This window comes from Pomacea canaliculata, linkage group LG2, assembly GCF_003073045.1.
Source record: "Pomacea canaliculata isolate SZHN2017 linkage group LG2, ASM307304v1, whole genome shotgun sequence".
NCBI lineage: Eukaryota > Metazoa > Mollusca > Gastropoda > Architaenioglossa > Ampullariidae > Pomacea > Pomacea canaliculata.
The window spans coordinates 6,377,361-6,402,375 of record NC_037591.1 but is presented as its reverse complement, the minus strand read 5'-3'; the positions used below and the strand labels follow the sequence as shown (position 1 = coordinate 6,402,375).

The following is a 25,015-nucleotide window of genomic DNA, read 5'->3' as shown; positions in this document are numbered from 1 at the left end:
TTATAATATATTGAAAATAATTATAGATAACATCTTTAAATACACGAAATCAGGATAGTTGCATACTGCCCAAAGTTTCAAATTCTCGTGAGTCCTTGCATTCAATTGTTTATTCAGGCTGTTCGCTTAAATGGCATGTAACTACAGACGATGCTAGAATTATATTTGACATAACACCATACCGATAAAAACGATAAGTGTTATGTATCAAACGACACCATGCTGACATATAACACTACTATTATCTTTAAAATAATATACCGAGAAATGAGACTAGTTTTATGTTTGAAGTGACATTCAGACAGAGGACATTAGTATTATGTTTCAAATGACACGTGCTATGTTTCAAATGACAGCATATAGACAGATGACACAAATATTATTACAATGAATAAGGTTCAAGGGTAAGGCAAACGTCTTAACGTACATAACAACTTTCATCACGCCTCTTCGCCTGCTCACCACACACACAAAGGCAAAAATCTATACATCCATATAAACCTCTGACAACCGGACAATAGTTCTTTTCTATAACTACATAATAGCCTACTTTTCTATGTCTGATAGCTTCATAATAGCCTACTTCTGTGTGACAACACATCGAGATTTGGTTTATTCAGATATTTTTAGCCCTTCGTAGGACGGTCCGGTACCACAACGGTTAGCGCCTGTCACCAATACATTGAGGGTTGGCTGTCCTGGGTTCAGTTCTCGTCTCGGGCAAGCTGGTTTTTTTTTCCGCATGTGGCATCTGTTTATAAAGCTGGCTGCCTTGCCGTGATATAGCTTTAGTTAGCCTAACCCACTAATGTCTCCCCCGACCCTCACCTCCACTGCCATCCCGCTGCACCCCATCGCGTCCGCTTACTAACTATAATACATTCTCGACGTCACAACAAACCAGCCACATGACGTATCTGCAAAATAACAAACTATTTTGTAAGTGGTTAGCTATCCAGCTTGCACTTAGCGACTCGTTGTGCACCTGGGCCCCAGAGAGCTCTCGTAAACAGGTTACATCGTCCGTCTGTCCACCTCGTCACACGCGTGCGGCCTTTGGTGTGTGCCGGGCTCAACACGACCGACGGTAATAACTTTCTCCTGTGAGACCCTCCGCAAACATTAACACGAGCAATCGCCGCCAACCGCGAGAGGAGGGTCCCACACTCTCTCAACTCCGAGTCTTGCGTGTCGGTGGCCGCACGCGCTCTCGCACCTTGTACCCGTCAAACCCCTTCGGGTGCTGGGCCATCGATTACGACCGTTACTCACAGCAGCCTTTTCTGGATGGACATCGCTTGCTTGCTTGCTCTTTTTTTTTTTTTTTTTTTTTTTCCTCCTTCCTTCAATTGCCTTTCAGTGTGCTGGTTGTGCAAGCTCCAATGCTATTTGGTTGTCGCTTTGAATTTTTCTTCTCTGCTACATGCATCGGCCATCATATCGCGTGCATGCGCGCGCACTTCTGACAATCGGATTGATTAGCTGAAGTGAGATTTCAAAAACAGGGCGGGAGAGCTCAAGCTGTTGGACGATCAACAGGAGAAAATTACAGAACTTGTCTATCAACAGAGTTTTATTGGATTTCTTCGAAGATCGATTTTGCTCATTGATGTTTCATTTTCTACTCTTCTATTTTATTTTTGTTTTTTCTCGTAACAGAACTAAACTACCTTAGTTACTTTATTGCTACACTCAGTTTGATTTCAGTGTCTACAGAACTGCACAGGATTTAGAGTAAGACATCGGTGAGATAGCCAGAACGTTCCAATGGACGTCCATCCAGGCCACGAATTGCAGGACAAACTTTTTAAAAAAGGAAATAATGATAGCGAGCATGTTTGTGTTTGATAAAGTAGCTAGGTGTTGTCTCTGAATGATGACCAGTTGTCGCTCATATTATCGTGCTGCACTTTTGGACAAGGTTGACAGTTTTTTTTTATTCCTTTCATTGTTGTACAACGACAGAGCATACTCATGGTTATAAAGACTTTCAACAGAAGGGATTTGACGTATGTATAAGACCAAGTATAAACATACTTGACTGACATTTTAAAATGTTGGACTACCTCAACTGCGCCAAGTCCCTTTCGAAATATGTTATACTAAAAATCTCTATTCAGAGTTGGACTTCATGAACATTTCACTACCCTCCCTCTCTCTCTCTCTCACAGAGAATAGCAGAGATAGTAGTAGAAATTCAGAAAAATCAGACATGGGAGAGATAAAGAAGTGATAAGGTGAAAGGAACACCATTATATCAACGAAGTTTGATTTTCTAATCTGGCGGATTGATTGAATGAAGAGACCGGAAACGGTGGTTACTGGGAAAGAGAAACTGCCTGTCCCTGTTTGTTGGCCATCACGACATGTGAAAAAAAATTACAGGCAGGCGAATCGGAGGAAATGGGCAATAAAAACAATTGCAAGACGTTTTCATTTTCGTTGTTGAAATTCCCTGACATCGGAAATCACAACTGCAACCCTGATGTCGCACGGTGGCGCTGCCATGCTGGACCTTCACGTCAGTCTAGTGGCCTTTCTCTCTTTTGCCCACCACTGCCGATGTATTAACAACAACAATACTAATAATAATCACAATAATATTAATAATAATATAGCACTTATGCAACGCACTTTCCCACTTGGCGATGTTCTTGAATCTCCATCCAAACTACAGCACGAGATACAAACACTGTTGCACAGATGCAGCCAACGAAAATAAATGAGTTTGGAGAGAGGAAAGGGAAATGGAAGCCTGGAAAGCTTGTGATTTATCTCCAGATATTTATGCTGCTTAATTAGACCAGGTATGCATTTTTTTTCAGCTACAGGTGTTTGCCGTGGTATCACTGAGAGAGATAACGCCTATTGTACTCTGCTGATGACACATGTTCAGAGAGGACAATAGTGTTGTTGTCATCCTCATCGCCAATCTATCAATGTCGTGTGTGATGAAAAATTCACAATACGCACGTTCATAAAAGATTCCCTCTCGCTATCATTACTTATTTACATGTCCCGCTGTAAATGGCCGTCTCATCATATAGTTGTTTCCAATAGTTAAAGCACTAGTGGGATTGCAATTTTCTAATCACTAACAGCAAGATACCAGTTCCTAAAATCTACTTCCCTCATTTCTGTTCTCGAGATACTCACCTAAAAACATCAATAGCAGACATTAAGAAATTTCATGGATACATGAATCAAAGCCAATGGAAGAGCTGGAAACATCTGTGGCCAAACGTGAAGCCAAGATCATAAAATCTTTCTGTAAATGTTTGTAGATGTGTATCTCAAGAACAAAGGAGAGTCACCCTCATCTGAGTAAAACATTGGACTGAGCTCAGTCCAGGTATTTAAAAAAGGTTTCCCCAGAACTAGACCTTTAAAGATCTGGTTTCAGCAGGTAGACATTTCACGGGTTTAATAACTGTTGAAGGTAACGGGACTGTATCGCTCACCTGTGGCCAGGTGCTTCACACGTGGTTTTGCAAGCCTGTATCTGTATATTGAAAGCACATCTAATCTTTCTCCGAGCGTGCACGCACTCCCATGATACACAAGCGAGAGCTACCTGAAGAGGGTGGGTGAGCTGGGTATTACCTGTTTTGACAGCTGAAGGGGTTCTTGCCCCGTTGACGTCTGTAGGATCGTTTGTTCTGAAGGCGCCGACTGTAAACAATTTCACGTGCGCTGTGTACACAGGAGCGTGTGACGTTCGTGAAGATGTATCACGTGCATAAAGCGCGTAGTTAGTTTTGTCAAGTTTCTGAGTCAGCAGGGGGATTCCTTTTTGGTCCGCCATTGGACATGCAGTGAATGTATTTGTGTGTGTGTGCACGCACGCGAGCCAGAGGACTGAATAGGAGAAGATGTGAAAAAACCACAAACAATTTGGAGGAGGGGAGAGTGGGAGGAGACTGGTGTTTTACGCCGAGCCAGCAACTAAGGCTATATCCCAGAAAAAACATCCAGCGATGAATAATAATAATGATGATGATGATGATAATAATAACCACAGCAACAATAATAATGATGATGCTAATGTGACCTGAACAGAAAAAACAGCGTCCCGTAGACGAGATTTGAACCCAGGATAGTTAATCCTCACTGGAGAGTGTGGGAAGAGAGAAAGTACTGGTGGATGTATATAAAAATTATACAAGAAATTCTATACAGAAATATAAAAAAATGTTTTGTCAGTCTACATCTTCAAGGGCAGGTGTGGTGTGTGTGGAGAGAAAAAAGATTGGGCGAGGATGAGGCTGGCAGAAAGACAGAGAAATAATCAAGTGTATCAGGTAATAGTTGTTATTCCAGTTATATCGCACGACATGATTTTATATTTGCCGTCAAGAACGAGGCACCTGGTGGGTTGGGAGAGGTGGATGATACGTGCACGTGTGTATATGTGTATATATATATTTACATGTGTATGTGTATGTGTATGTGACCAGCTCAGAGAGACATGAGCTGCGGACTACTTGAAATGACTGCCTCACCTGTTGCAGCATTCATCACCTCAATGCTCGCTCATTCCATTCTGCTCGTCGGCTGCAGGAATTTTACATACAACCCAGTGCACAAAGTTCTAGGTCTAACGATGACAAATGAGTGAGAAAGAAAAGGAGAGAGAAAAAGCAAGTAGAGGAAAGAAAACAAAATGAACAAGGGTAAAAAAACAACAAAACTGAGGCATAGGAAAGAAAAAAGTACACAGAGAGACAGACGGGATAAGAACAAGGGAAAGGGAAAGAAGTCTAGAAATTCTTCCTCTCATTATAAATCACCAACACAAAAAGGGAGAGAGGGAGGAACGCAAAAAATAAATGAAATCCTTTATTAACAGACTTTCAACCCATTACAAGTTTGTGGGTTGGTGATAAGAAAATGATGCCAAACTTAGTGAAACGTTTATATACACGTGTCCAAGTAAAATGGCCTTAAAATGTACGCAAATAGAGTTAATGATCAAAGTTATGTAAACAAATTAAGATAAAGAGTATAATCTGGAGAAGCAAGGGAAAGGGAGACAGAAAGTGAGAAGAGTGAGAGTGAGACAAACGAAAAATTCTTCTTAACGAGAAAGTAAGAGAGAAATGTGAAAAAGAGAGAATAAGCGTGAGAGAAAGAAAGGATGAGAGGGAGAGAAAGAGAAGGATTCACAGTAATAAAACTTCAGATTTCGTAGCATCAGCGATGTCAAACAGCTTTAATTTCTTTTGTTTTATGTCGTTCTCAGGAACATGCATTGCTTTGGAAATGTTTCAGCTTAAATACTTGTTACCTTTACACATGCGATGAAAATCTGTTCCCCATTAATTTAATGCTCCCTTCCTCTTTACCATAAACCAGTGTCTGCTGTATTTTGTTTCTTGGATCTCGATAATTCGACACACGTTGGGAATATAAACCATGGCGCATGATGATGATGATGATGATGATGTAGTTTTATAGCGCGCCAGTATCCGCATCACAAAGATGCGCTCAATGCGCGGTGATCCCAGCAGCCACCAAACTGCAGGTCAAATGAAAACTTCAAAAAAGTTTAAACAAGTGAGTCTTCAGATTTTTCTTGAAAGATCCAATACTATCAGACTCCTTGGTCGAGAGGGGAAGCGAGTTCCACAAAAGCGGGGCTACATTGGAGAAGGATCTGAAACCCGCAGTCTTCTTATTAGCATTCCCTGACTGAACACTCGGTCGTTCAAGTCTGAAGTGTGCTGCTGAACGAAGGTTCCGCTGGGGTTGGTAACAGCGAATGAGTTCTTGCAGATAGGCAGGCGCAAGGTCGTGAAGACAGCCATAGGTTAAGGTTAACAATTTATGCTCAATTCGCTTCTCCACAGGAAGCCAATGTAGGTCACGAAGTACAGGAGTAATATGGTCAGTTGTTTTCTTTCCTGCCACTATCCTCGCAGCCGTATTTTGCAGACATGCAAATAAAAATATGACTCCACCCAGTGTTGTTGGGCGTTAATTGATGACGTGACCGGAGTAGAACCTCTAATTATCCCCTGTAACCCATGGGTATTTTGTGTAATTATGGGTTTTGGACCGTCTGGCTAGCAACTGATAAATGGACAGAAAAACAAAGACATGGGCGCAAGGAAGACGTGGGCGCCTAGACCGCTGCTAAAACTCAGTCAGGAAGCAGTTCCTGAATCACTGCTCATTGAGAAGAAGAAAAGTTATTAGCAGTCTACAGCATCAGTTGACAGAGAAGACAGGAGAACCGAAGGTAAAGGTAGTTCTTAACCAAGCAAAGGACCGAAGCGTCCAACCTCTGAACTGCCTCAAACGTCCATTGTAATGGCAAATGTATTGACAATGGACTGGGAAACAACCACGTTGACCAAAGTTGCAACGTTTCGAACATTAGTCCAAAAGCAGCCAATGATCTTCATACACACACAACTTTGCCAAACATTTGATGTTATGTGCCTATTTTAGAAGGGCCTTTTGTGACTACCTGCCCACAACTCCCTCTCCCCGCCTCAAAGAAAAAAATCCAGCCGACTACCCACGAAAAAAGCCATTAAATTCATGGTTATTTTTTAATCAATGACCACACAATTTATGCACGTGACTGATATTAGAGACCGGAAAGCTTTGCACACCGATCGGGTCTAAAGCCGAAGGTGCAATCGCCCAATTCATAAATCTTGCGCAAGCTTTGGACACTGGCAGCAAGGGGAAGTAACTCTCGACTCGTGAGTGCACCCTCCACCCACCATCGCCCACTTACACACTTCTTTCTCTCCTGCAGACTGGCAGAAATTTCCCTCGCGCTGCCACGTTGTCAGGAGTAATGCCAATGCCACGAGCTGGTCAGCCACCTCCCCTCCCACCATCTATTATCTCCCTTGGTTAGTTTTGCGTGCGTGGTTGATTGAAAGAAAGTAGAGTGGGATGGGTGAGAAGGTGGACAGGAAAGATGATGGTTAAAAGAAGAGACAGACAGGTCATAGTTAACAATCCTAGAATCAGCCACGTTGAGGTATTGAGATGTGTAATATTTTTTTATCCAATTCTTCAGGATTCGACTTGCTCCACTCTATAGTAGCTACCCTAGGGAATCGGTGTTTTACGCCGAGCCAGCAACTAAGGTTACATCACAGCAGGGCAGCCTGCCCTGTAAACAGATGCCAAATTCAGAGGAAGAATAGTGTACCCGAGACGAGAGCTGAACCCAGGGCAGCCAACCTTCAGTCTCTGAGAAGGGAGGAGACGAGAGATACGTGTCGCAACGCTCGTCGTTCAGTCATCATGGAAGCAACATAAATTTTTCCACGAATATAATTTTACACAGATTACCTTAAATCCAATCCTTAAGAAGATCGACAACAAGTAAACTCCCTCCACTTCCAATGTACTCATCTTATTTAAAACTCAACAAAAAGCTCTCTGCGTTCGTGGCACGGCTCTGGTTTATTTGGAGAAGTTGACCTCTTGGTGCAAGTGTCAAAAATGTAACCACGAAGACAGACAAACACTGTTATTTATGATGTCTGTTTGAGGCTACTTTCAAGGTAATCTGTTTCGCACTCTCGATGCACCCTTCTCTCTCCTGTAACTCTTGTGAGCTCAGACTCGGGTGTGAGCAGAAATGCAGGTTCTTACGCGTGTCTACGTTTTTTTGCTGTTCGCAGGCGAAGGTTAGGTTTGTGAGTTTTCGCTGAACGGTCGAGGGCTTCGGCATGTTAAATGTCTACCCGAGTGATTTATTTATTTACTTGTTTTTTGTTTATTCTTTTTTCGCGTTGAATTCCTGGGCTGAGCTCCGAACAAATTTGCATTTCTGAAATCTTAGGGAATAAGCGTCGTTTTTATTGAGACACAAGCCAACAAGCTTAAAAATATTCAAAAACCAAAAATCTTTTTATTCGGGGTTAACATACGGCCTTGATAGAAACCTTGACCGAAGAAGTGTATCCATGTACAGATGTCAGGTCAGGACTTAACGTCTATAAACAGTTTCTTGCACTGAGCACAGCTTGATCATTTGGAAAAAAAGTTGTTTGCTCTTCGATGGATCTTGAACTGTACTTGTATTGTTTATATGTGTGAGCGTGTGTTTATGCATGAGCGTAAGTGTAGACCTTGTGTGTTGTGCAGCAAGAGTTTGGAGGTTTGTGTGTGTATATAAGGGGGAGGGAGCGGGAGAAGGAATGATGGGGGAAATATTTACACACAGTTCTACACACGCTCACGTTGTCACACACTAACACACACATACACACTGCAATGAGTTGTGGTAGGTCTCGTACTGTCTCGTGTACGAATAGTGTCTTGTGTGCGTCATTTTTTTTTCTATGTCATTTGTTCCACTTCACTTGACGCAGAAAAAGACGTCATATATACGAGAAGAAGTTGCTCTAAAAATAGCCAAGTGAGCGGGAAAACAAAGGTCTTCGTCCGCCATCTTCTTTATAACTCTCTGTGACATTCCTCTGAACTTGCGTTTCTTCCACTCAATTTACTTACAAATCTCTTCATCCTAATCGTCATCTGCTGGGATTCGTGGAGCGTTGTTTGTGTGTTTAGTACGTCTATGCAATGTAAGTGTACGTTCGTTTTATTACACGTGCACGCGCTAACATACACATTCATCATGCATACAAGTGATTTTTTTGTGTGAATGTTTACGTCGATAAACATCTGAGAACAAACTCGCGATATTGCGTGCGCAGAACAGTTTTTTTAAATGCCAACCTCTTCGTGGGTGCGTGCAGTGAACTAGCGCTGCTGCAAATGTGAAAACAATTTTTGTGACGAGTGCTGCCTGTTGTCAGTGATTGACAGTAGCATCCCTTTCTCTCCCCCTCCCGCTTCAACACAATGCATGCTGTCAACACACACACGAGATACAAGCACCAGGCACCATGGAGACACGAAACCCTGTTTTCGCGCACACGAAGGAGAGAAGAATGACCTCAAAGAACCATCAACTCGTAAGCTCAAGGAAGATGCCAGAAAAACATTTTTTTACATGATGCACTTTTCCGAATGCTACAAGTTTTGTCAGCACATTTCGTCAGAAATGACAGAAGTGTTTTACTCTTTCTCTTGTTCTTTTCTCTCTCTCTCCTTCTCTTACTTTATCCCCAGCAGTTAGTTGCCAGCTCTTTAAAGTTCCAGGTCAATAACCGTCAATACACCGCTCAACGTCATTGAAGCCAGCATCCATCAACTGCTACATGCACCAGGACCATGTAACGAGGAGAACGCCATACAAGTGTTTCGAGACAAACATTTAGCCTGCTTCTACGAGGCGCACTTCTTGCTTCCCTCCCACTCCCATCCCTCATTTCTGAAAATAGTTTGGCCCAGTGACGAAATATGGGCGAAAACGAGTCCTGGCTTCTGGTGAGCATTATGAGGAGAACAAAGACGACTTCATTGTTTGCGGCACTAGAGTATTGAGTGGCAATTCATTGCCATGAGCTACTCGATGGAATCTTTAATTTACAGCTTTGACTGCGCATGGAGTGGCGGAGCCTGGACAGGAGAGGAGAGAAAGAATGTTGTATCAGAGAGGCATTCATGAAGATGCTGGTGCGGCAGGACCAGAACTTGTGCTCGTCTGTAACGAAGAGATTGCGCGAGATAAATAACTCGGCGGTTAAGAGAAACGGCTTTTTCCTCCGCCCAACCTCACGCACTTCCATGAAGGAGAAGTTTTTCTCGTGGTAATTGCTTTTGACGATTCAAACACGCTTCGTGAGTGTTATCAAATGCCATCAAATTCTTGGGAATATTTTCTAATTATCAAACAAGCAGTTCCTTCGCGGTGTCTGGATTGTGCGTTGGCTTTCTACCTCTCTCTGTACTTCTCTTCCTCTCAAACACACAACACTCATACAACCAAGCAACACACACACACAGATGCACGAGCATTCACGCGCATTTACCTGTAAATATATATATACACACTGTGTTGGTTCTTTCTTTTCCAGTTCTTTTGGAAGGCCACCACTTCCTGTAGTTCCTTGATTAAAACACTATCTTCATGAAAGGAACATTCATCATTCTGTTCGCGGAGGATCTGAACTTTTTCTGTGTGTCAAAGGTCATTCCAGTCTGAAGTGCATTCCTTTTAATTAAACTCAAAAAAGACTGAACAGCCGACTGACACTTCGCTTACCGATCCTTTCACACATTAATTCATTGTTTCCATGTGGCCTCACTTTTCAAACATTTCTTTCAGGTTTTATCCTTTTTTTTATTATTTCTGTCTTTCCTGTTTCGCCCCCACTCGATTCGCTCTCGCTGTCACTGTTCCCTTCATCATTCCTTTATCTTGTTTCTTTTCAAGCTTCATCTCTTCGCCTGCCTTATCTACTCTTGTTCTGTTGATCCTTGACGATGAATGCACGAAGAGTGTTAGCTGTAAGAACTGTGCACTTCCACCCTTCACTCTTCTTTTTTTAAAAATTCTGCTGCGAGCTGTCAGATTCCACAGTGCACGGGATCGCTTTCAGCATAAGCCAAATATTTTTTGGTGTCAATATGCACTGTAGCCATCTCGCTATTTGCTTCTAATTTTGTTTTGCTTACCGGAATATTTTAACTTTACGATAGGTTACACAGGAGAATAGACTTCGGGAAACAACAACTTCCAGTGGTTAGGTGTAACCGGCAGGCACGATTAGAACTTTCCACAAACTGTGGAGACAAATGTTAGAAAACAGTGATGAAGCAGGCGAGTCGGAGCCCAACCTACCTTCTAGAAGTTTCTCGAAGATTTCAGGAAGAATAATGACCCAGGCTGCGAACTTCGATTCACTTAGTGCTAATTTTATTTTAAAGGCATGAAGCATGTGCACAACAGCAGCCGATAGTTTCAATTTTCTGGCATCAGTTTCATTTTTTTCAAGTTTAATGAATTTAGAAAACAATACAAAAAAGTTAGCGGTATATAAAAGTGTTGCAAGAGGCTGATAATAAACACAAAGGAGGACAACATTAAGAAAGATAAATAAGATTTCTCTAACTCAAGTGTCAAGCCTCTCTCTCTCTCTCTCGTGTGTGTGTGTTTAGTAAGTAACTTTTTCTGGAAGCCATTTGGATCCTTCGCTGGGATTTCACATCATTTGGATCACGAACAACATCAGATAGGGATGAGCATTAATTATCTCTGGTCGAACTGGCAGCTGGCAAACAGAAAGTTGGCAAGGAAAGGGAAAAGTTGGCTCCCTTGCCAAGGTGCCACAACTCGGTCAGTTGGCGAAGACTGGTCACCGTGCCATTCCCTGAGGGGAGGTAACCCCACTCCGCTGCCAACAAGGTCCGAGACTTTTTCTCCTCTCTTCTCCTGGAAAGATCTGGAATGTTTCGCTTGTCTCGTCAAGTTCGATTACACACGTAAACGACATGGTTGTCTGGCGATCTTTGGTTTTCAGGAGACGGGAACAGTCTAAAGGGACAGACGCAAACATGCACGGACACGCAGTTACTGGTGCATGAAGTTGCTGCTTAAACTTAGTTACAGACCTTAATCTTCAAACTATTTTTCTTGGACACATCTTCTTTCTTATAATAATGAAAAATCTGCTGTTCGTTGACATTCAGACAACAACAAACTGTGTTAAGTAAGTCCTGTTTGTCTGTCTAGTCTCGTTGATCACATTAAAACTTTTAACTCTTACATTTTGTCTGCACATCCTTTGCCATTTTGTTCATCTGCTTGTCTGTTCTTTCTTTATCAGAAGAATTTCCTTGTCCTTTCTCGCCTACGTGCTTTAAGAAAACACCAACTAAAACAGCTAAGACACTGCTGCAAGAAAAATCAAGGTTCATTCCGATGCTCTCAGTTCTTTGGCAAGTCTCTATCTTTGTTCCAGCTTGAACTTCTCCGAAGATATTTCTCTCTAGCTGCTTACATGCTGCAGGTGTACACTTTCATGGAAAAACAGAAACAGAAACTACAGATCAATTTTCCGCATTTCATCAGACATCTTGGGAGGTCTTCAGTTGCCTCCTGGACATGATTTGGGGCAGACAGATCACAATGTCAAGCAATGTCGCAGAATCCGTAATAATAAACAATCGTGCTTGGTTTTTAAAATAAATCTGTAAAAACAAATTACCGGACTGTTATAAACAGGAGTTTTTATGTCGTGGCCCTGAAGGAGGAGAAACATTTGAGCACAAGGGGAAATGCTTTAAAGAAAAAAAAATCGCAGATGACGACAATAGTTAAGGTAAATTAGAACGGGTGTAGCGTAAACAACCCCCTCCTCCAAATGATTCTTAATTAAAAAGACACAAATCATTGTCAGAAAATGTCACCGTTTGATTGGTTGTAAGAGCATGAGGTGTGTGATAAATCCACTTCAAAGGATCCTTGTGCATCCTGTTTTTCATTAGAAGGAGCTTGTAATGGATAGTTAGAGCAAAGAAGAAATTTAGTCATCTAATCCACTGTTCGAGACTAAAGCGTTATTGTCACTTTAGACTGGATAATGTTTAAGACACTTGGGACCATTCACCATCTTCATACTTTTTCACCAGAACTGATCCCACGTCATACAGTCATTTTCTCGTTCTTATCTTGCAAGTCCGCGGCAGGAGGATCGCATCAGAGAGGTTTGTGTCGAAGGCAGGCACTCTCAGAGGGAGAAAACAATTTACAACAAGAATAGCTTACAGAGCTTTACCACATATCCAGTTACCCTTACGAGAATTCATCTGCAATCGCTTACAGAGGATTCTTCGGTTCTATGGCGCTTACAGCTTATTATCTGTTATTACTGCGATGTTGACGCTAGAAAGTCATCCTTAACGAACTCAGAGATAAAAGGAATGTCTCTGACGTGTACACTCGAGCAGTATCTATGTATAATCTATCATGCACGCATGCGCATGAGGACTGTCCGGAAAGACATGTGAATTTAAAAGATTCAGTAGTATTAGCTGATGGATAAGTTAAGAGCTAAAGTCAAGGAATAAACTCAGCTACGTCTCTTCATTTCTTCTATTCTTTGTGAAAAACGTTATGACACTACAATAATGTCATCATTAAAGGGCAAGACATTGTCTAGCTGACTCGCTTTAATTTATCGAAGAATATTACCAGAGACCATAAATAAATAAGGCCTGCAGCTGGGATGACGCCTTGTTTGTTTCAAGACTATATCATTCACAAGGCAGAATTGAAGGACTGGATCGTATCCAGATTTCGACTTCACCTGTCCTTTGTCGTTTGTCAAAGTCAACATTTGAATATATTTACTTATCAGATGAGTGATTTAAGAATCGGGTATTCGAAGAAAACGATTATCAAATGACTGTTTCAAAGTTACTGTGATGTGGCTTTTTCTGATTGGTGTAATTTTAAGGGTCTTCATGACAGGTCATAGAAAAGCACACAAACTGCTCGTCTGAAAGGACTGGGTCGTTTGCAGATTGCAGCAAGAGTGAAAATTCTTTTCCTTCCCTCTTCAACCTCCAAAACACGTTATCTATCCTCCTTGGCATCTATATATGCACTCAAAATCTCTTTTCGGATTGCCCAGCAGGTGGAAACATCTGTAGATTGGGTCGTACCTGCGAATAATTGAAGGTTGAGACGAACGTACACATTCACTCACACTTTCATTCCCTCACCAATACACAAACGCCTGAACACTTGAATACCACGCACAACCACTCGCAAACACATTTACGCACACAGACACAGGGGTACGAACGTACAGGTGCACACATATATACACAAGCACAATATACACAAACATATACATATACACTGACGCTCACATGCCCAGGGGTTCAAGAAAACTCGCTCATGTTGATCAAGTGGCATCGTGAGAAGAATTCACGCCTTCTGTTGGCACTCAGTGTCCTGCAAAGCTCCTGACAGACGGTCATCGGAGTCCGACTTCCAGCTGATGAAAAGGAACCAATGTGTGTTGCAAAAGTCGGAAGTTACGATAATGTTGTGTGGAACTACGTTTTATGTAGCGATCCTGTCAAAAACCAACCAACGGTTTCATAACTGGCCAACGCTGAATGGTGGTGATGGGGGGAATCATTTGATCCGATCCACAATGAAAGGTACTTAGCAACACAATAAGATCAAATTATTTTAACACAAGACATGAAAGGACCCGGCTTACATCGACTACAAAAGTGGAATAAAGGACAATTAAAAAAAACACTTTTTGCAAGGAAATTGTCAAACGCCTGTTACATTGATGCTAAAGTTTGCGGCAAAAGAAACCAATTTGAGAAATGATTAGTTTTTTTATGTTTTATTTCCTTTTGTTGCAAAATTGAACGATGTTCAAAGTAAGTTTATGTTCAGTCACTAAAAATGTAGCTGATGCCAACATGCTGTCGGAAAAGGCCATTAGAATTTTGTTTGCTTGTACTCGGGGAACTTTCTGCTGAATGGAAGGAACCACCTATACATCGTGCACAAAGCTTTTAGCGGATTTCTATGCTTCATCCCGCGAATTGAGTATATTTATTTCTCCTCATTAGTCCTTTTGCAACATACATTTTCATTAGCAATCATGGCGAAGTTTGAGTTTAAAAGGGAAAAACATCTCAAATGGTAAATTTGAGCCATTGTTGGTTCCCGACGTTCTGAAACATCCTACAACATTTCGGCTGCAAAACGATTGCTTACTTCCAGCCAGGTCTCAAACAATGGTCTAAGGTACCTCAAGTATCTTGTGTTGTTGACTTACATCTCAGGATCGTCACGTGGGAGGGCTGACTGCCGGTGTCCCGAGTACAGGTCCTTAAAACTCTAGGATCCTGGATTTGAAGATTGTGCAGTGATGGAAAGAGCAGAGATGAACGAATTGGAGAATATTGGCGAGTCAGAGGTTAGAGTGACTAACAGCAACATTCGACGTAGCTACTAGATGCTTCGATATGGCAATCGTTTGGAAAAGGTTGCCGGCCCAACGATCTCTGTGTGAAAACTAGAGAATGATATTGCAAAAACTAGGAACCTCTTGCGGCATTACGTGCGTTGAGACGGGCTATTCTGGTTGCCCCACACAGGCATCTTTCTTTCTTTCCTTCCTTCTGTCTCTCTCTCTCTCTTTTCTCTCAGTCTCACTTTTTTCGCTCTCTCTTTTTTCTCTCTGTCTCTCTGTCTGTCTCTGTCTTTCTCTCTCTCTTTCTGTGTCTCATCAGGTCTACAGAGTTTCATTTAAGTCATCGATTTCCTAAAGTGTTAGAATCTTTTATCTGCCATCAAGTACACTACCACCATCCGCATCCCTGATGTTGTCACTGACTCATGTCAAATACCAGTATAAATAAGTTCTTGTTCGTAGTGTTTTCACAAGTTTGTTTTGCGAACGTGAGCATGTTTTAGCAACGTTCTTCTGGTAATTCTACACAATGCTGTGTCCTAATCATAAAAAAAACGAAATGTCTGTGGGAATCCAAAGTCACTATGAACTTACCCGGAGTTCGTCATGCGCAGTAGGACGTTATTTTTATCTGTGCTCTGAACCAAGTGTGAAGATCAGAGAACAAGGGGGTAGGGGTAGGGTGGTTGCCACATGGGAGGAATGAAAGGTGGAGTAAGAAAGACGTGGAGAGAGGAAATAGCGCATAATTGTTTGCGTCACTCATTATCTCTTGAGACAGATTCTGCACCCAATGTACCCATAAACATCCAGTGTGCCACAGAAGCAGGGGGGAAAAATCAGGACGAACAACTTTAAAAAAAAAACTGCCGTTATACTATTTCCATGTCAGGGGATCCGTAACGCCATCTGGCGGAATGTCAGGCAGCAAGGCTTCACCTGCCCAAGGGGGAATAACCGTCGTTTCTTCGGCTTCGTAACGGCGAGGAGAAAGCTGTCGATGAAAGACTGACTTCACCCGGGGTGGTGGAGGAGAATGTCTTTTTATCTGCAGCGAAATGAATTATGTAGCAAGACTAGAATCTTAGCAGGCGCTGCGTCTACAGGGATGCTCCACTACATTGCTCACCCAAGCACCGCAACTCTTTGGAAAAAAGTCTACAGTCTTTTTCTGCAGTGAACACTGTTTTTTCCCATATTGTACAAATCATTTTTGCAGTGAACACTATTTTCCATCATTAAAAAAATAACAAGCAGCGTATTGGGTTCTATAAATGTATATCTACCCTTGTACCAATCATGTCAATGAGTCAAAAACCTTATTTGTTTTGGGGGATACGAGACTTCTCCAATTAAAGAAGAAGAATTTGTCAAATTTTAAAAATGGGAAATAATCTTTCTGATGTTGATGAGTGATGTCCTAATATTCATAATCTTGTCTACCTTGTTTCAGTTTGGACCGGTCAGATTTACTTTTCATCTCATCACAGTTTGTTTATGTCGTCTCTCTATCATACCTGCCATACCTGCACTGACATACTCATGGAAAAAAAAGAAGGATGATGGGCGGGGGATAAATTTTGGTGCTTGACACACGGTTGCTGTTTATCAAAGAGTTTATGTTCCATATCTGCTCTGCCATGCACGTCCGGGCTCCAGTGCCACGGCAAATGAAATGACAGCAGATGCATCTGGGCGTGTGGGTAACCTCCTTCAGGACCAGTAGTCTTGCTGTCTGTTGTAGGCCAGGTGCTGCAGAAATAATTGTTTTGGACGAAAAGTACAGGCCAGGTGCTACAAAAATGATTGTTATGCACGTATTGTGTGGACTAGGTAACACAGGTGATGAGCTGTAATAGGTGTGTGAGTAAAGCCAATTAGCTACGAGAATTATCATTTCCCTCTCTCATACACACATCGTTATCTCACCACCTGTCCAACACGAACGTTTGGAGAGATGATCCATAAGGAGCGGTAACTTTTAGGTGACATCCATTCTTTGTGTGTGTGTGTGATATAGACTGTGAGTGCGTGTAAAAATTATACATACACATAGTCACAGTATGAGCACGTGAGTATGCATCCAGCCCCACATACCCATAAACATACATTCATACATAATGGGATAGCGCGTGCACACACACACAAAACAGAAAAATCAGCTCTTTCTTCTCTTATCTCTTTTGTATCTCCTTCCTCTCTATCTCTTTCCTCTCTATCTGTTTCTTGTGCAGAAAGTGAGGGAGGAAAGAATGCATATACTCTCCTGAATGTGGGCACCATCATGGAGGCTCATTGACATGGCACGCAGTCAACGACTGAGTTATTGATGTAAGGAGGGAGAGAGAGAGAAAGAGATGGAAGATACGGTGGCTCACCGAGCAGATATCATTGAATGATTTATCGTCCTGGCTAGGGGAAACAAACTTGTCTGCAGGAATGAAAACGCCCTTTTTTATTCTTTATGCTTTGGTTGATTGTTGGCCAATGTTGTTCAATCAGTAATTTGTATTTCTGCCGATTGTATTGTTTGGAAGAAACTGCGTAATTTGTAAACACGTGGATTCATTACAATGCGCGCATATGTTCGTGTATTTATTTTATATAGCCACGTGTGTGTGTGTGTGTGTGCGCGTGCTCGCGTGTGCAGGAGTCCTTAATACTTTTTTAATTGCATATAATGAATTGTGCTCGACGATGGTTCACAGAAGACGTTTATTTCAAATTTACAGTTAATTAAGGAAAAATTGAAATTACATCAAGGGTAAATTTTAAGTTTACAGCAGATCGATGTTAAATGTCAAATTTATAGCAAGCATAGGTACACGTTGCCATAAAATCAACAGTAAATTACATTTATAGTAAATTGAAGAAGACTGATCATAACAATACGATGGAAGAACTTGCGTATAGTACATCCATTTTGTTTAGCGGAGAGCGCATGCATAAAATACTACTCAACGTCTAATTACGTCGCATCGAGGCTGTGTGCTGTGCGTCCACCGTGCATGACAGCCAGCTGTGTGGTACAGGTACGTAGTGTCACGTGGGAGATCACCTGTCCCATGGAACTTTCTGTGCGTGCGGTGACGACCGCGCCGCTTGAGATCCGATGAGCTGTTTCAGTACGGTGAGCACGGCTCACTCATCGTCTTCGGCCTCCAGCGCCACCTAGTGGTAGACTCGATCGAAACTCGCAGGAAGGACCAGCAGAGTATAGTTACACCACGAACTTGTATTACTGGACTGTTGGCAGACGATTTTTTTTCCAGTTAGCTACTAAAACGAGGCAGGTGTATACAAAGCTTCCGGTTTAGTCACATTCTTTGTTTACACTCGCCGACACTAACAACGGAGAACTTCGCAAGAGGCTAAGCGTTGGTCTCGGCAGACAGACAGCAGTCCACAAATACACGTCCGTGGTTACACAATCGAGGATGATGCGAGTCGAAATTGTGTTTGGACACATCTGTGACACACATTAATTGTCTGTGACTCATTAAGTCATGTTTAGACTCATGTGATACACAGTAATTGGATGTGACTCATTCAGTCCTATTTGGACTCATCTGTGATACACAGTGACTGTGACTAAATAAAGTGTCGAATACCATGGTTACTGCCCCAATACACACAGCTGACGCGCTCACATCTGGCGTTCGATTTAATTTTTGCAGACTGTACGTAATGAAGTGTGAAACACACAATATCATCCGTAATTAAATTTACTTTTGGCAACACGTGCGTAATATAAATCCTATACATTATATCCGTAAAGCGTTTTCATGAAAAAATAATAACTTAACATTTGAATCATTTACGCAGTTTTTTTTTTTTTTTTTTTTTTGTTTGACGGTGAAATTTAAACCGGTTTTGTGAGCAATATTTCGTTTTTGACTTTTTAAAGTTGTTGTAGCCTTTTTCTGAACCATATTTCTGTTCAAAAGAAATGCTTAGTTTAGCCCTATATTGGCCTATACAACGTCTGCTACTTTGTTTTCTAAGTGACCATAATCAAATTAAAAAAAGACTTTTTAAACATTCGTGTTTAGGATGAAGCCTGATGCTCGGTTAACTGATGCTTAGGACTGACTTGTTTTATGATGTGAGTACACACAGTCATTTCGTATTGACAGAGATCGTTGTGTCTCTTTGAACCTAGCAAACCGTCAATACCCGTTACAGAGGACTTGATGACGTCACGTACACACAGACAAAATGTCCGTCTGCACAATTGTGTTGCATTTAATTCATACTTTCCTGCAACATCATTGGCGGTCAATAAAATTTCTTTTCTTAGATTTTTCTTTGATCGGAAAGCCAGTGATTGCGGTTCTTTTTGTTGCAGCTTTGACATGGACTGCGCATGCCCAGACAGCAGAGCCTCTTTCGGAGCTTCCTAAAGTGGAGTGTCGGTCACGTGAGTGTCGCATTTGTTTCTGTACACTGTTCACTAGTGCTGCATATTGGTCTTTGTTTCTTTTTCTGCCCCCGGGTGGTCCCAGAAAGGTCCTTTGGCGCAACGGTTAGCGCCTGTTAATTAATACAGCGAAGGTTGGCTGTCCTGGGTTCAGCTCTCGTCTCGGGCACTCTGGTTTTTGTGTGTGTGTGTTTTTGTTTGTTTGCTTTTGTTTTGTTTTTTTTCTTTCCATATGACATCTGTTTACATGGCTGGCTGTCTTGGCATAATATAGCCTTGGTTGCTATCTCGGCGTAAAACACCAATTCCCATCCCCCAACCATTTTTCTCTGTCTCACATTCAGTGTCCCGGTCTTCTGAGACACACTCAGACAGAAATACGTGAGGTGAAAACACTCGAAAATTAATTGATTGATTGTAGCGAGCTGCATGGACCTAGTTTAAGAGATTTTAGTGGCTTCCCTTCTCCAAACTTTTTTCTCCACCTGTGAGAAATTGATGTCTACACCAGTAAGCTATTAGCACAGCAACCCTCGTGTGCTTCCTCCGTCTAGAAAATTATATCTCTTTCCATCAGCAGCCCAGCTCAATCCTTCTCTTCAGTTATCCCCAGTAATAAACTACAGGATGCAGAAAGATCCACGTAATTCTTTCTCTTATCTTCACACTCGTAAAACTCGCAACAAAATGTGGGAATTGTGTGCCTGGCTGTACGTGACTGTCGCGAATTGTGCGTCTTTGTGTGAGGAGCCGACAATTTTGTCTGATTCTCGCTTTCAGAATCAGAGCACACGCATTCCTGTGCCAGAACTTAATGTTCCCAGACCCAACTAAAAAAAGGTTTATGGATTTGGCAAGTGATGGTAGCTATTTCATTTGCTACCCCAACTAACAAACAAAAATCCAAAGACAGTGTTAATACCTGGATAACATTTCAGCTCATGGACGTTGGTTGAAGAAAGTAAAGGAAGAATAATTAGCACAGACAATCGTCTCCACTTAAAAGCAGAATCCAGCAGCGTTTGTTACAACAAGAAGAAAAGGAGAAATGAAGACAGAAAGAGGAGTTAGATAAAGGAAAGTAAAACAGAAAGACAGACAAAAAGAAAGAGTGTAAACGACAAAAATTAGATGAAAGAAGAATAAGAGAATGAAGCATTCCAAGGTACAACTTTTCAGTAATAACATTAATAAATGAATATTCAAAAATTGAGTTATGACAGTCGTTTTCAGGATCTCCTAGTAAAACTTTACCTGTCCCCCAATGTTGCACCTGACAATCCTTATGGACAATGTTTCACAAATACTTTCACTGCAGACATTTTCTTTGACAAACTGTGATAAAGAAAGTGTGGGTGGTCGCCTGGTGGGACCAGTTCTTCGTTTTTTACTTAACAGTAATGGTCGTGTTCTGTACTTTCTCGACAATGGAAACTACTTGCCATGCACACAACTCGCGAGACCACTCAGATTTGCATGAATTAGCTTGGGGAAATCGACGGGTGGGTTGGTGAGTCCCCCACTTAATTAAGGGTATCTGACTTTGCGTGCGCAGACACTAGGTGTTACTACTGGACTCAGCAAACAGGGGTTATCTGCCCCCAAGGCGCTGGAGTTGGCAGTGATGCTGGCAAGTGATGATGATACATCGGGAAGGATCCTGGACTCAAAGCACGAATTTCTTCCTTATATTTATTACATTTGCAAATATATTTTGTTTATTTTAAATTTAGTTACGATATCTGATTCTATGCTGTTTATTTGTTGATTCTGAATGTATTCGTAATTTTATTTGTATTTTATGAACAGGGCTGCAAGAAATCACACTCAAGCAGCGTTGCATGATAGATGATAACAAGCAGTGACATAACACTGTCTAGGGGCTAACCAATTAATGTCTTTATGATTAAGAGAGCTTATCATTATCGCACTCGGTCATCCATCCACTGCCACCATCCTTATACATGAGTATCATCATCGTCATCTATCGTCCACCATCTATCATCATTATCGCCATCAGTTCAGATTTATTGATGGATTTTTTTTTTTTTGGTGGGGGGAGGATGAGTTGCAGTCAGCATGCTCCTGAGTTTGAGGTGTGCACCTAAGAATCAGGAGGAGAACGCTAGTACTAGACAGGAGCAGGCGCCGTACAGCGTTAACAACTCTGAAAGATCCCTGGGATCTCCCTAAGGTGTTGTCATTTTGGATGAGCGTTAGCTTGCTTCTGTGTTGACTGAAGTAGGACGATGCTCCGAGGAGTTCATTTGCTTAACGCTGCTGTTCTCCTTTTTTACGTTTAAGTGGACTTTTTTTTTTCAATCAGGAGGCCGGACAAATCTCCAGGTTATTCGTCTTTCTCCATTGACTTGTCCATGGCCATGTTCTACTTCTTCTCCTCTTTGGATAGGGACGTTCGAGAAAGATCTAGAACGCAAAAAATAAGTTCTGACCTAGAAGTACAAGTAACAGCGTTTCTAGGAGGTTGACTGAGAAACGATTACATCCAGGTGCGCACTTCCATCACTTATTCTTTTGTTTACGGAGTTTCGTTGTGCGAACGAAAATAATCGGATCTTGAGTGTTAGCTCGACCGTCCAGAAAGAATGATGCAGAATTTTATTAATATTGGTTTTCTCTGCAATGAATCTGGGATTTCCTTCGGATTTATTTGATTTAGTGATTTGTTTAAGTGGCGAGAGTTCTGCGTGAGACATTTTCTTGAAACAGATGTGTATTATATATAAATATGCATCGCAGAAAAAGAGTTAAGAAAAGTAAACGACGCGGGAAAGGGAGGCCTTCTGGCAAATAAAGGAAGAAAGAAGAAACGATTTGTTCATAAAATGAGGAACTATTTTTATTTTAAAAATATATGGAGGCATTCTACTAGTATTTGTTTCTCTGTAAAATAGTAATAAAGATGAGAAGGCAGTTAATGTGGGAGGATGGGTGGAGTAAGTTATCTTGAAAAGAATTACAAAGTACAGGAAGGTGCAAGATAAATAAAATCGAAGGTTTCATGAGCGAATGGAAACGGTAGGGAATCTAGAATGAAAAATAGGAATAACAGAAGAAAGATTTATAATAAAGAAAAGAAATAAGTGGGAAAGGAAAAGAGCAATCAATGAGCGAAAAGATAAACAAAAAATGGAAAGAGGGGAAGCCAAATAGAGCAAAAGAAATCGAAAGAAAACAAGAGACAGGAATTAAAAACCTCTATACTTGGTAAGACATGCACTGGAGCAGCTTATCCCTCCCCCCTATTACAGAAACAGAAGGACGAAGTTATGTAATGACATACACGCCGAGGCACAGTGTCACCCTCCATGGGATGATGGATGCCATCTGCGCGAGCAGCGTCTGGTTAATGTTTCCTCCGTCCTCCTCTCCGGCCTGCTGGCAATTTGCATTCCTTAGTGTGTAGAGAGGCTTTGAGGTGGGGGCGTTATTCTACTCTTTGCATCTAAAATGCTAACTGTCCTTGGTGTGTCATACTCCCATAGACATTACAATGTTACAAACGGAACAAATAATTATGTTTAGATGCAGGGCAGGCAGTGCTATTAAGAAGTTAGAGTTTTTTTGTTCTTTTTCAGTTACTTGGTTGAGCTTAGAAGATGTTGCTTCCAGACATCTAAATGAATGACACGTTACTTGATAAAAGCTGCGATTACAAGCTCAAAAATGATTGTCCACAGACACGCCTAATAAACGTATGGGTCCAGCTGTCTCACTGGTTGCTTACTTCAGAACGAAATGTTTCTATCTGTTATCAGTGATGTTTGTAGGCTTTTCTCCAGAGAACTGAGGCGAGCTTTAACTGGATTCAGATAGCTTATCTTGTACTTTGTATCAGCCAAGTTTTTTTAAACAAAATATACAGATACCTTATCTTGTACTTTGTATCAGCGAAGTTAAAAAAAAAATAAACCCCACCCCTAAAATAATTTGCGCTTTTTTCATTCTTTAACAAGCTTGTCACGATAGCAACCATTCTGTTTCTGTCTTTCTATGAAGAAATAAAATTCTTCAGAAAGCAAACTTTTCAAACTCTACAGAATAATAAAACAAACATCAAGTCTCACTGGCTTATTCTTACAGAACAAATCACTGAAGTCAGTCAGGTACTAAAGCGCATTAGTGAGTTTTTGTAAGACAGAGAGAAGATCAAGAGGAAGTACAGACAATGTCTTACACATTTGTATCCCACCGAGAAAGATAGGAAATGGTCTACTAACAGTTTCCACACACCCATAAAACGGTAGCTTTTTGAAGACTGCAGTGCTTCACTTTGTCTTCTTTCAGTTAATGCTTACAACAGATTTTCAGTTGGTTTTTCTTTCACTCTTGACGACCTGGTGGACATATTTATAGCGTCTCTAGCCAGAACTTCCATTAACTCTTCGTTTTGGCGGTAGTTTCTGCAACGGAGGTAATGGATTACAAAGTACATAATCATTGCTCTCTTTTGTACCTCAGGCCTGATGAGCTGTACCATGTCCCTCCCGAACAGACGTCCACGCTGGACCTCAAGACTTCCGATGAATTCCGGAATGTCCAAGTGCACATCTGGGCGATGCCTCGGAAAGAGCGAGGGTGTTAAGTAGCTTGTCCTCCCATCCCACTTTTCCAAACCTTTAGCGACATGAAAATGGACATTTAATGAGTCTGACCCTTGGTGTTGGAATAGCTGTGCCTGCCACCACGAAGCAAAAACAAGGCTGCGGAATGCGGCTTAACCCTCATTATCTCTGTCAGTCAATTGTTCAGGATGCGCAGGAACTCGATTAACCACTTCATCATCTGCACGTTCCACACGGTTAACTCTTTAGCAGTTCAGTGTTTCTTATTTCTCATTCGTCTGGAATACACGGGGTTTCCATTATGTATGTTTCAGGAAAAGTAAACAATGTTAAATCAGTCTACATCTGTAACTGTTTAAAAATGAGTCAGATGCACGACAAAGATAAATGTAAGCAATCTATATTAAAGTGGAGGAAGTATTTTTTACAAACCTTTAATGAACATTTTCACTATAACTGTTCCAAAAAAAAAGAGTTGTTCGTGTGCCAATGTTCTGGTTTTCTGAGAGCTTTCTGACGAGCACCGTGAGCACATTCTTTTTCATTACGTGAGTTATTGTGGTGGGTCAGCCAACAGTTTGCACGAGGCTGCTTGCCATTATGAATTACAGAGGTGTATGAACATGCACTTGGGTGTGGGACTAAGGACGCACTTTCCTTCGAGATCCCAGGCAGCTCTGAACAGAACAGAAACAGAAAGCATGCTGGGTCATGATGACTCATTCAAGAGTCACTGGAAGACATAGAGTACAATAAAGTCATCAAAAAGAGCTTTTCTTAGCTACGTTTACAGTAAAAGATATTTTAAACACGTGTTACCGTGGTATTATGCTCATTCATCCCCTCATTCTCTCGAGCTGCTTAGGAAGGCCCTTCAATCTTCATTAGGAGAGGATTGTGTGCATACTTTATCTGCTTGCCCACCTAACCCTATTGAAAGATGAAACACACGAGCATAAGAAAAAAAACTTCAATAACGACAGGCGTAAATCATAGAGGACATGTTTCTGTCGTTTGGGAGATCGAGAGTGAAGAGAAGAAAGAAGAAGAAAGACAAGTAAAGAGGAGAGCAGGCATTATGGCGGTCCGTCAATCTGTTGCCATATGCAAAGAAAGAAACTCTGCGTCCTCGAGACAAGATCTCAACCCTTGACAAACGATCTTTTGCTTTATTG

General features: G+C 41.5%; 1 protein-coding gene across 1 annotated transcript in view; it reads left to right on the top strand.

Moving 5' to 3' along the window:
• The window catches only part of LOC112557344 (protein quiver-like), a 40,674-nt gene that overhangs the window by 2,994 nt on the left and 12,665 nt on the right, over nt 1-25,015 (top strand). Inside the window, exon 2 of the mRNA XM_025227143.1 lies at nt 19,183-19,254. Within this exon, the coding sequence (XP_025082928.1) occupies nt 19,183-19,254 (72 nt within the window). The remainder of the gene's footprint in view (nt 1-19,182; nt 19,255-25,015) is intronic.